This window comes from Parus major, chromosome 4 (assembly GCF_001522545.3).
Source record: "Parus major isolate Abel chromosome 4, Parus_major1.1, whole genome shotgun sequence".
Lineage (NCBI taxonomy): Eukaryota > Metazoa > Chordata > Aves > Passeriformes > Paridae > Parus > Parus major.
In genome coordinates this window covers 15,078,154-15,090,759 of record NC_031771.1, presented here as the reverse complement: position 1 = coordinate 15,090,759, position 12,606 = coordinate 15,078,154, and the positions used below count along the sequence as shown (strand labels likewise).

General features: G+C 43.1%; 1 protein-coding gene across 18 annotated transcripts in view; it reads right to left on the bottom strand.

Annotated features, from left to right (window-relative positions):
* ADGRL3 (adhesion G protein-coupled receptor L3) overlaps positions 1-12,606 on the bottom strand; it is a 489,797-nt gene that overhangs the window by 34,165 nt on the left and 443,026 nt on the right. For 13 of the 18 annotated variants that reach the window (XM_015625411.2, XM_015625414.2, XM_015625396.1 and 10 more), the window contains 4 exons: positions 10,242-10,268; positions 6,717-6,885; positions 3,820-3,945; positions 1,093-1,189 (listed from right to left, as the gene is read on the bottom strand). In XM_015625411.2, the coding sequence (XP_015480897.1) occupies positions 1,093-1,189; positions 3,820-3,945; positions 6,717-6,885; positions 10,242-10,268 (419 nt within the window). The remainder of the gene's footprint in view (positions 1-1,092; positions 1,190-3,819; positions 3,946-6,716; positions 6,886-10,241; positions 10,269-12,606) is intronic. The other 5 variants (XM_015625403.1, XM_015625407.1, XM_015625408.1 and 2 more) reach the window with 1 other exon arrangement.

Below are 12,606 nucleotides of genomic sequence, written 5' to 3'. Positions count from 1 at the left end.
CAGATTTGGGCAGTGTGTATCATGTTCAGAGAACAGAATCATATACCCCTAGTTCCCCCAGAACTCAGCAGTCAATATTACTCAGCATAGACAAAATCCTTCAAGCCTATCCTCAGGCAAAACTCACCCTAAAATCAGTGGAAATTCTGTGAGAATAAAGACTGAATAGGAACCAAAGCCCTAACTCAATTCTCAGTTGAGCTTTGCAGACCAACCATCAGGACTGGAAGTATGCTTGATTTTCATCATCATGAGACAACACCTAGGCCCAGCAATCTCAATCCCACCCTTTCTTAATTTCAGCATCAGCTGGACAGGTAACACAAAACAGTTTGGCATCTGGTTGCTCAAGTAGCTGTACTGGAAGAGAAAGGAAACAATCTCTGAGGCTCTTTTTCTGGTATTCTGTTACCACTGCTTTCCTGCACTTCCCTGAAAAACACTTGGTGTAAAAAAGCTGTTCATATTTCCTCTTGTGCCAGACACCACATTTTGTTTGGCATACACATTTCTGATAGCCTTTCCTCCACAGATGTCTATAAAGTTCACATCAGTCAGTTCTTCAAACTAGGTATATTAACACCAACACAGACAATTTTGTTCCAAGCACAGTTTTTCCTTACGTCTACGTTCTGCTGTTCACTTTTGCTTCTGTAAAGATGACAGTATTGCTACATATGCAGGACAATCAGGACTCCTGTGATGCTTAACACAGGCTTTACAGCGCTGGAATGACCCATTTTCACTGTCAGCAACGAGGCCTGACACATCAGCAGCTTCTGGCACTAGCAGTTTTCTGAGGGAAAGGGCAGATTTCAACTTAATTTCATTTCTCTCTTTCACTTTTCCTAGCTTCCTTCCAGAAACAACAATTTTTGAAAATGCACGTGTAGAAATAAAGAAAAGAAAAAGAAGGCAACAACCACCATAAAACCTCCTCCCACTTATCACTGTAACATTTCTTGGGTGGTAGAACAGGGTCCAGTGACGTTTGGGGTGAGGAGGAAAAGGCAGGGGGCAAAGAGGCAACACATTTCAGACTCCTTAAAGCCATCAGAAGAGTTAGTGAGATGAAAAATAGTTTATAATTACCTCTGTTGAGTGAAGCTGAACTGTTTATATCTCCAGTGATAAAGGAAGACTCGGACTGCTTTCGAACCGTGTCATTCCACATCCTACGAATCCGGCTCTGAAGAGGGATTGAAGCACAGCAGGCAATGAATTTTTAGCAGCTGTAGAGAGGTTTCTTTCTGCCTCACTAAAGATGGCTACTGGCACGTCTAGCTCAGGATGAGACTTGTTTCTAGCCAGCTGTAAGCAAGCAGTTGCTGTTTTTTTGTAACCTGCCTCATGCATGCCAGACCCTGCCAGACTTACTTTGAAACACAAATGCCTAGCTCAAAGAAAAAGTGTATAATTGAATTGCTTACATCTTAATTAAAAGAAAAAAAAAATCCTGCATGAGAGAAACCCAGACCCCATGCCAGCTACAGGTTTACCAATACAGAACCAAATAATGGAAAAATAACCCCCACAGAGAAGCACATGTGCTTCTCATACTCAGACAACTTGTTTCTTATTTTTTGTGAAGTGTAACAGAAGACTTGATTTGTATCTTGGTGTCCCTGCACTAACAGAAGTTTTCTATAGCTATTTTCCATCTTGGGGATTTTAGGGGGGCAAAAAAAATTCCCACAAATGAATAACTTCTGTTCCCATACTGAAAAATCTGTGATGGTTTTGCCATCTGTGGTATAGCTTCTGCTACTGGCAAAAATGTCCTGAATATGTTGGCCTTCTGTTTTGTTCCTCAAATATGCTGTGAAGTATCTGCCTCTGTGGCATTTACATCACTGTCTCACTCCTCCCCAGCTAGACCTTGCAAAATACCAAAAAATCAGCCAAAATTCATCTTGTGAGCAGTTCAATCCCAATCCCTGCTTGAAGATGACTGGAGAACCCAGGTGTCCCAGGGAAACTCTCCCTCACCTCACGTCTGTGACTCTAGTGGACGTTTTCCCTGGCTGTGTGAAAGTGATGCTAGGTGGTCTGGGAGTCTGGGAAGCCTTTTTCCCACTGTGACACACCACAGTGGGAAAAAAGTTAAGTGCCAAAAATCCAGTGGTTCCCATAGTGGGATTTTAGCTGTGAGAGATCTACCAAGTCTTAATCATACGGTCCCAGGCTGGAAAGTCCTAGATTACTCACTGACCATGGAATAACAGCATCTCCTAATCATGCACTAGCCTCTATAAATGAAAGTACCATGTGGCATGATGCCCATGCCCTTTTACAGTAATTATTTTTCACCTGGACATTTAATTTATTGTATTTCTCTGGCATGATCCATTGTAGATTAATTATTCTGTTTCCTATGTGCTTCCCAGAGAATAAAGGGATCTTAGAAGCTTTCCTCCTCATGGTCTTCTCTATTTAACGTTAGGAGCCAGATGTTTGCAGCAACTCAGATTGATCTCCATCTACTCTCCATCACCTCTATGAGGTTTCTCCTGGCTACAACAGGCCTTAGGAACTTCCATCCTTCAAAGGACACCCTTCTGCAGGCAAAATAATCTTCCTTGGTGCCTTCAAACCTCACCTGCCACAAGAGGACTTCTGCCAGAAGACTCAGCTCACCTTCAAAAGGGCTTGTTCTCTTATGCTGGGACTGGTGGGGGCAGGGGACCACTGAAGTCAACTCTTTCTGGAGAGGAGGGCACCAGCACAGCAGCAAAGTTATGTATAACCAGAGGCTTTCAAGTCAGCCACCTAAATGCTGCTGGATATTGTGAGTTTTGGACATTATTGGGATTTGATGGCCTACTGGAGAGAGGTTCTATGTTCTATTGCTTTTATTTGCTCTGCATAGGTACCAGACCTATGAAAACACCAAAGTGGAGCTTTTGGATGACATCTTGGAAACCACTGCAAATAAGTAATTATTTGATCCAAGACATAAATTGCAAATTAGGTTTTCCTGGAAAGTTATAAGCTGTTACTCACTGCTTGTTTTTTAAAATTTAATAGTGGAACTGTCATGTATAATTACTTCCATTACTAATACTGAATGAATTTGTGTTTGGTTTCTTTTGATTAAGAAATAAGCTTCTTCATTTTATACGAACTTTTCATCCATAAATCTGCATCTCTACACACAAGTTATCTTCAAAGTGCGCAAACAAAAAAAATTCTGAATTTTCAGGTGACCAAAGGCAACAAATCTAGTAACTTAGCAAGACAGCCTGATCCCAATGGCTTGCTCTAAGGGGTCTATACGCTAAGACAAATTGTGTGAGGCACAGAACAGACCAAACCACTGAATGTCAGGAAGCAAGCTCTTTCACTGGGAAGGCTGCTACAAGACACTTGCAGCCTTTAATTTTCTTTTACAAGAAAAACACTTGGTGCTTATAACATCAGTCTTGTACATGTTAATAGTTGATAGTGACAACCTTCATCTCACCATTAAAGATGTATACTGGAATGTAGCACAGCTGACAAATGCTCCCACCTCCTGCTTCCCATGGAGAGCAGGCAGGACACCTCAGGTGATAACCACACCTTGCCTCTGGAAGGCAAATTCGGACTTTCTATTCCCAAGAGAACTATTTAGAAGGTTCTTGGAGAGGCTTTTAATTGCTATCACATCTCAGGGGAAGCCACTGTGTTGAGTTCAGGTGTGGAAGTGAGGGGAATCTCTGCAGGTGCACTGGGGAGAGGCCTAAGGCAGCTCCTTGGTGCTGAGAGGAACTTTCCTCCCAGAACAGCTGAGAAGGGTCTTGGCATGGCCCTGGGACACAAACAAAGAGCATGGGTTACCTGTGAGCCTGTGGAATATCTTCCAGGTGTCCTTGACCCCGAGGTTTTTCCTGAGCCGATAGAACTCTCTGTACTTTTCCCACTACAGCAATGTGTGCGCAGGCATTTTCCGTACTCCTTACGTACCTAGCCAAGGAAAGAGCGCTGGTGGTTAGCAGGCAGCTCCTCCTCCTCCAGCCCATTGCCTTCTGATTTTCAACACAGCCCCTGGTTTTTCCTCAGTGCTTTGTTAAAACAAAATCTGCTGCAGTGTGTGCAGTCCAGTACCCCTTGCAGCTGAGCTGGTGGCTCAGGATGTCACAAGAGACTGCTCTCCTGAGGCAAAGCTGCTCGTTGGCACCAGCCAGTTATGGCATCCTCTGAGGCACATCAAAGGAGCATGGCAGAAAGTGCAGGTACACTATTTATGACTGAAAATTAATATCGCTGTAGATTTGATATAAACTAGCATATTGGCTCATCAAGGTACTAGAAGTTACTGCTTCTGGCAGGGGACTAAGAAAAAAGAATTCCAAGAGAAATGTATGAAAGCTATTGATTTTTTTATAAAAAAAATGTTCCTTGCAGTCAAATTGAAATTTGAGGAAACAGCAGAACCAGCAGCATTAGAGATTATATTCCCAATGCTCAGGGGATGGCTGGAGCCTGCTTTTCCACAGCACTGTGCCAGCCAGTCATGTTTTAAATGGGCATTAAAGTCAAACCCGTGCCAACTCCTTTGCTTCAGAGGAACTAGGCTGGCCAATGCCAGAACAGGACGTAGCCTTCCACCAAGCTACAGGTGTGACTTTTTATGGGCAGCAATACCCAGAAACCAGATGGGACAGGGCTGAAGGTGAGCAGACTGTACTGAAGAGCCAAAAGACGGTCATGTTACCCGCTGACACAAAAAAGCCCCCAAACCATCATGCATGTCCAGAACGCCAGTTGAAATTCCTTGAAGCACATGGTTAGCTTTAAAATTTTGCCAAACCCTCCATGAGCATTTCACAACTCTGTGAAACAACTATTTAAATAGAAAATTACAGCTTTTTCATTAGGCTCTTCCTTAAGCGCTTGAGACAAACACATACCACAAGTGCCCAATATGCTCGAGTGCCTAATCAATCCTTTGCTGAGAGAAAATAATTCAATTGCTTTAATTAGCCACCCACTGCTTGCCTCTCTGCAGCGTTCTGCCGATTTTCTAGGCCATGATAGATAGGAAAGGAAAGAATTTTTTTTTCTCCTTTTAAATAATGCCTCCCTCAGCTCTTAGGTCAGAGAGAACCATCCACCCCACAGCAAGGTACCTTGCAGTGGTAAATCCGTGGTAAATCAGTAAATCAGGAACAATTCCACAGCCATCAGTGGTGGTTTAAGGGTGTAAATTGGCTTAGGACAGAAAAGAGAATGGTTCTGTCCTGCTGACTGAGAACCCCACGAGCCAAGGAGGCTGTGGAGTGGTGCAGGGATGCTGGGTGAGGGACTGACCCTTTGCTGGGTGCACTGGGGGTGAGAGGATGTACCAGTCAGAATGGTGCAAAAATTCAAACTCCTCACAGAGAGGCACCTGCAGATTTAATAAGCAATGGTGATGCGTCCTACACTCTTACTATCATCTTTCCTGGAAACTCTCTTGCTGGAAGATTTGGGATCATCAGCAGGAGGCTGCATCTAGAGAAAGCTTTTAAGCTTCTTGAGATGGACAAATCTGAGATGCAACAACAAGGACAAAACTCTTAACCCCAAAAGTCTTCCTCTGGTTTCAAGAATGACATTTACTCCCAGCTCTGCAGATCCTTCCAGAGGCACCACTTGCAGAGCACACTTTTTATGATGAATTTTGATTATGTTTTCATGGGCCAGATCTCCATTGCCTGTATAGGAAAATGTGAGTAACAGAGGAGCAAGCCTGTGGCTCTCAGATGGAGGACTGATCTCAAGATGGGCCTGACATTACTCAAGAAGCCATTTCACCACAAGATACTGGTTACCCTGAGAAACTGGGACCAGTGTACCTACATAAACTCTTCCCTATGTTTATATCGGTTCAGTAAACTGCCCTTTGAAACTAAACTGGACATAGCAAATCGTCAGCATGCACAGAATTGGAGGGCTCTGTACTGCTGAATTTAAGCAGAGAACAAAAATGTTCTTAAAAATACTTATTACTGATTGTCAGAGGCTGTAAATTTGATCTACATAAACTCAGAATTTTTATTCTGTTGGGGATTTTTTTTTTCCCTCCCAAGAATTTATCTAAGTTACTCCACTGTTATCCTGCAAATGTTAACTGGGACATACTTCAATTTCCACCAAGAAGCACTTGCTGTGCTTGCTTTGAGGAAGATTTCCAAAACACTGTATCAAACCCAAGCAATACAAAGGCTAATGAACCGCTGCAGAGCACAGGTCTTTCAGTTCTTAAAAAAGCAGGGGAAGCAGCCCCTATTACATCCCATCAACCCACATATGCTGCCACCCGAAGGGGCGATTTCCTGCAGGGACTGCAAATGAGGATGTAAAGCTCCACTTTGCTGTGAGCACTCAGCCACGGGAGCACTTTCTGGATGCTCGTGGATTCTCTCCCATCTTACACTGGCGTACAAGGAAGGAGAATCTGGCTGACAGCAGGCAAAGCCCTGTTACAGGGCCCTGCAAACTGACAGCTGCTTTTTCCCTTGCCTCTGACACATCTGCCAGGGCTGCTGAAATGCCACTGCCACATGTCCTTGTTAGAACCTCATTCCCCAGCATCTCGCTGGTTTCCAGTCTAAATACCAGCCTTATTAGGTGCACAGAGATAAATCTGTGTGATACGGATTCAGGGCACACAGATGATGCTACGATGTGGTTGTCAGGCAACAAAACACCTCGTTACCACCTCTCTTGCTGCTGGGAACCGTCCGTCTTACCTTTTTCTGGAGGACACAATGGAAAATGAATATAAACATTCCCTGCAGAGAATTGAATATGGTGAAGAGATACGCCATGATGACTGTGCTTTCATTAATATACATGAGTCCAAATGCCCAGGTCAGTCCTAATAGGCAGAGTAGGGCTATTGCACCTATAACCCAGGACCTGTTAGGAGAAACAAAAAAAAACAACAAAAAAAAAAACAAAAAAAAAACAAAAAACAAAAAAAAAAAAGAAAAAAAGAACGGGATTGGTTTTTCATCTACACAAAAGAAGGCATGTGTCTACAGGCAGGAAGATTTTTTTTTTTTGCCCCTGGTTTTAGCAAAAAGAAAATAGCATATCAAAATAAATCATAGGGAGCTTTTGTCTTCAAGCTGAATGCAGTTTACAAATCTTCAAGCTTGAGGAAATACAAGGAAATGGAAGTGTTATGAGCATAGAAATTTATCATAACCAAAGCAACATTTGTAACCACAAAGTCTCTTTTCTTTTTTAAATACATAAAAGCAGTGTGCATGTAAATGACATGTAGATGTTATTTCTGCAAATGGAGGAAAAGAAAATAAACCAAATGAAATGACAACTCTGATTGTCACTTTTTTAAATGTCCGCTGGTTTCACGGGACTGCCAGCTGGATTAGCTTCTTTATTTACACTTAACACCAAGACACATGTATTGCTGCATTTTAGCTAGTCTCCCATATGTGTGTAAGCCAGATAAACAGCTACAGGCAGGTGGGCAAGCCTTCCCTGCTTGCCAGATCCACTCCACACAAGGATCTTCCTTGCAGTGCTGCTTCACACTTCTTCCACCCTGCGATGAGGGGAAGTGTGTATACTCGTACAGGCACTCACACACTACATTTGCTAACGCGGTAGCTGCTGCCACACTTCTGCCAGGAGAAAAGGAGGGGCAATCCTTCTTCACATGTGCTGCAAAACTAAGATTTATCACTTGCTCTACCTCAGGAGGGCAGTGGGAGTAGAGGTGTAGCCACTTCTTGACTTCTAATGCTGTTCCAACAAATAGGGGGAGCAGGTTTTTGCCTGCTTTCTCCTGCTGACTTTCTGCCCGGACAACAGATCTCGGGACATGGGGTGACTGCTGCATGTTAGGTTTTTTGGGTGTTTCAGGAAAGCTGGAAGTTTTGCTGGGATGGCAAGAGGAGTATTCCATGTTTTCCTGCTAAATAACATTTAGTCATCTCCTAAACTACCTTCTCAAAGAGTGATCTTCAAATATCAGGACAAGAGATGAAGTATGAGAAGCAGCACAGGAACTCTGTACTGCTCCTAGCCTAGTCTTCACATGATGTATTACCTACAACTTTAAAGGAATTGCTGCTGCACAGGGGAGGGAGCAAACTTCTAGCTGGGAAGCAAGAAGCATCTTGAATATCTGTTTGTCCTTTACCTAAAGGCTTTGTTTTTCTTCTGCTATCCCCTGTTATCATTAGGTGTAACATCATAAAAATGAATGCATTGATATCCAATCTTTGCACCCCTTCCTCACTGTTTAGCCCTTCTGTATCCCAAATCAGACAAGACTGCAGTGAGCCCACACCTCTGTTCCCCTGTCTGCCCCAAGGCCCCCTGAGGTGCTGCAGAAGGGCTTGCAGGAACAAAGACCTGCCTACATTTCCAAGCCCTTTCAGCCTTGTGGGAATGTGGCCTGGGTTTGGGCTTCCATCTGCTAAGCAGAGCATGGGGCAAGGGGGAGAAAGATGAAGCAGCAGCAACTTGGGGGCACAAAGCAGTCCTGCAGAGGTCAGACAGACAATCTCTGCTATGGAGATGCCATGGCAGCTACAGCCTTAGAATCATTTTCCTTTTAGCATGGCTTGTCACAAACGAAAGCATACCAATGTTGTATTCAAGTCTTTTGTTGTTTATTTTTTTTTCTTCAGGTATTAGAGTGAAAATGCAGCATCAAGTCTTCCACTGAAGTTTATAAAATATGTATTATTTAACCACATGACCAGAAGAGCTCCCTAAGGTAACCACTTATTAAGACAGTTCTTTAAAAATCACTATTATGTACCTAGCAGACCAGAACAGCTCCTTTGAAGCATTTCCAGTCAATCCTACTAATAAATATTTAGCGTGTTGCAAACTGAAAATACACTCTCACAATCCTTCAGAAAGATAGCCACTAGATAAAGTTTACAGCTTAGTCACTTGGAATACTTTTCTCCCCAAGATTCCACCATCAGTGAGAGCATGCTATTGTCCCAGTTACATAGCAATTAATAAAACACAAATAATTTTCTTTTTCACCAAAAAAAAATAAGAGCAAATTAAGTGGACCCCCCTCCTTTTTTTTTTTTATCTTTCCTCTTTTCTCATCAACAGATAAAAGCTTCCTGCACTTCCAGAGTATTTTAAAAATTATTCCCTGGATATCAGAAAAATATTCTGCTCTGAAGCACAGCCCATTCTTGAATCTGACTAAAGAGCCTTTGGCTGCAGAGCTGCGCAGGAATGAAACAGTTATGTAGTGAAGAAATGCTACCTTCAGTGATGGAAAGGAATCTGTGGGTTAGAAGACCTCCACCAGTGCAAACTGCACGCATTAACAGTGTCTCAGGAAACAAGAGGCGGCGATAAGGAGGACGTGGAGGTTACTGTGAATAGCTCCATCCCACATCCACAGAAAAAAACAGAACCAAGCAATGGAAGAGAACATGGGAATGGTGCTGAAGGAACAAACACACAAAGGACTCTTCACCAGAAGAACAAACTGAAAGTCTACTGCAAAGTCGATTTGCTTCTATTTTGTGCTACTGCACATTAATTTTTTGGTTGCAGGAGAAAGAGCGTGGATGCCCTAAGGTATGCAATTTCTAGGCATTTTTGGCTTTCTTTACAGGTTTGGGTTGGGTTTTTTTTTTTGGTGCAGATTGAGGTTTTTATCTTACTCCTTGTACAGACTTGCTACTGCTTTTTCTTGGCTTTTCTTTCCTGTTGTGGAATTTTATTGCAATTAAACAAAAATATCTGATTTTTGGTACATCTGAAAATCAGTGGTTTACAATTAGGAACAGTTAGGAGGTACTTCAATGAGTAAGGAGTCTCCAATGCACACAGATTTGCTTGCACTGCTCCCATTAACTAGAAAGGGAATCATGGGGTACAGCAGCCATGTACCTTTTTGAAAATTTGCTTCAGTATTTATACTACCATAAAGCAATCCCAGACAGAGCACAGTGGACCAGAGGCTGCAGCTGGTAAAACAAGTCTGTACCACACAGGATTAACTTTGGAACTTACACCTTGAATTCAAGCAACATCCAATTAAGGAATACAAAGCAAATAAGGTGACAATTGGTTGGCAATACACATGCAGCACATTTACTCTGCACCTTAGCTGTATGCCTGACCATTTTCCTGCACAGTTTGCTCTTCTGCCTCAAAAGCGAATGACAGAAGCTTTAATGATTTTTCAATATCGATCTGACAGCTGGTTCATGAGACCACACTGATAAATGAAATTTATCAGCCATTCAGGTCATTCTTACTTGATGAAGGGTCTGTTATCCTCATAGCTAAAGAATGCATAGACATAAAGACAAGAACACCAACATTAGAAATATAATGACATAGAGAATAGAGTTTACTGCTAGCTCCCCTCCCTTCTCCCACCAGCCATCACTAAAACCAAAGGTGGAACGGCACCAGGTGCACCTGGAACACACCAGCCAGCCTGGCTGGCTTCCCCAGGGAGCTGAAACATGAGTGGGAATGCTGGCTTAATGCACAGAAGCAGGCATCGCTAGCTGTGTGCTGCAGCTACCCCTCCTGGCTACCATCCCACAGCTGTCAATTGGCTTTGAAGTATCTTCCAAATGTCATGGCTGTCCTCGGAGAAGATGAGTTTTGAAACCCCAGCATAGCCACCATAGGCGGCTTTCACATATTCATGTGGCAAAACTTCACCATGCCTCCAGAACTGCCTGCCTGTGGGGCTGGAGCGTGTTATAGGAGTATCTTTGTTGCCATTGACTTCTCCAAAGTGGAACTTCCAGGTTGCCACATTATGAGTCAGACTGCAGCATTCTTGAGGTAATGACATCAGATCTTCTGAAGCTCTGGGTGACATGGCACGGACCTATCTACTACCATTTCACGGGGAAGGGCAAAGACAGGCCTCTGTCAGGTGAGGGTGAAAAGCAGCTCACTGCAGTGATGAAGAAACCAAGCTGGATCACTCAGCTCCTGTCACTGTCACTGCCATTTTCCTAGGGGAGTCTCCCTGACCTTCTGGGACAGGCTGTGTGCCTAACCCTGCCTGTGTGACAGGTGATGTGCAACAACTCCCAGGCCTCCTCTCCCCGCTGACAAGGAGCTTTCAAACCCGCATCCCTCACAGAAACCCCTATGGGTGCCAGAGATGGAGGAGGGCTCAACGTGCTCATCTCATTACCCCTGTCAACCAGGGCCAGTCCATCCTGCTGAGACCTCCTCTGGTCAATACTGGCAACCTGCAGCTCCCCTACCATGCAATTAAATGAAATGACGATACGAGACAATCTGGAGCTGTCAGCCCAGCAACGTGGGCAGGAGCAGGGCCTGGATTTCTATTACTGAGTTCACAAGCATGCAGGTTCCATGGTAAAGACTTTATACCAAAAAGCAATCAGTACTAGATTATAAAAGTACACTATTATAATTTTATTTCATGTTGCTCTTACTATCCAGACCCTTACAAAGTTTTTCAGCAACCCATAATAGCGTTTCTTCAGGTCAGCTGAAGGTTACATTTCACCTTTTTACAGACAAAATGCAAAACTGGTAAACTCAGTTTCCCTTTGAACTTGAGGGTAACACTTCAAAGCAGCTAAGAAGAAAACCACCAAAAAGACCTTAGCAGTTTTTACCCTGTTTCCAACATGGGTGTGTCTAGGGCCCACTGCCCAAAGCAAACAGGTGCCTAAAGAAGTGAGATTTTCAAAGATGCCTAACTCCCATTTTAATTCTCTACACACAGGGGCCATCAAATTTAGTCTCTTATATCTCTCATGAAATACAATCCTTTTCATTTCACCAACTCAAGTGTTGTAAGAAGCTTAACTCTTGTGTTAGTAACAATTTCTGACAAAAATTACTTCAGAATGTTTTGGGGTTTTTTTACCCCTGGTGAAGTCTGTGAAACCTATCAGTGCAGCAGTAATACTGTGTCATTATCTGCAATACATAAAACCCATCACTTAGACAAGAGAAAAGCCTTGGAAGAGCCTCAGCTCCCAGAAGAATAGAGGTGCTGACTGGAAAACTGAGATTATATTCACTACTAGTAAAGGCAAGTAATAACTGAAGCAGAAATTGTTGGAAAAATCTAGCCTGGCACAGCCTAGCATCTAAAGTGCTATCTCCGGATTTGGTTCAATTCATGCAGTACCTGACAGTAAGGGATATAGCCCATTGCATTTATATTATGTGACTCTGCTCCCCCCACAGTTAATGTCAGACTGGTACCCCCAAAGAGGAATTTATCCCTTAAAAGAACAGGTATTTAAGGTAGGCGGGGCTTTGCCATTCCCTGAAGAAAAGCATTTCTCTACTGACTGCAGAGGAAACCTGAATGATGGCTTAGGTGGAGGCTTCACTTTCAAATACCTGAAGGTAAAAAGCTGATCTTTAGTGGCTGCATTATTCATTGAACCTGTGAAATCTTACCTCACCTCCCTTGTGTTTCTTTGCAGCCCAGATGATGGATAGCGGATGGTCTACCAATCTGTATAAATACCTAATTCATTTTCTAATCTTAAAAAAGCCCTGACTTTACCTTGGGGCAAAGACTTCTTAAGGTTAATTACACATCATGTAAAACTCTTTCAAAATCTTATTTAAGTTAGATGTCTTTCAATTTCCCAGAGTACCTTC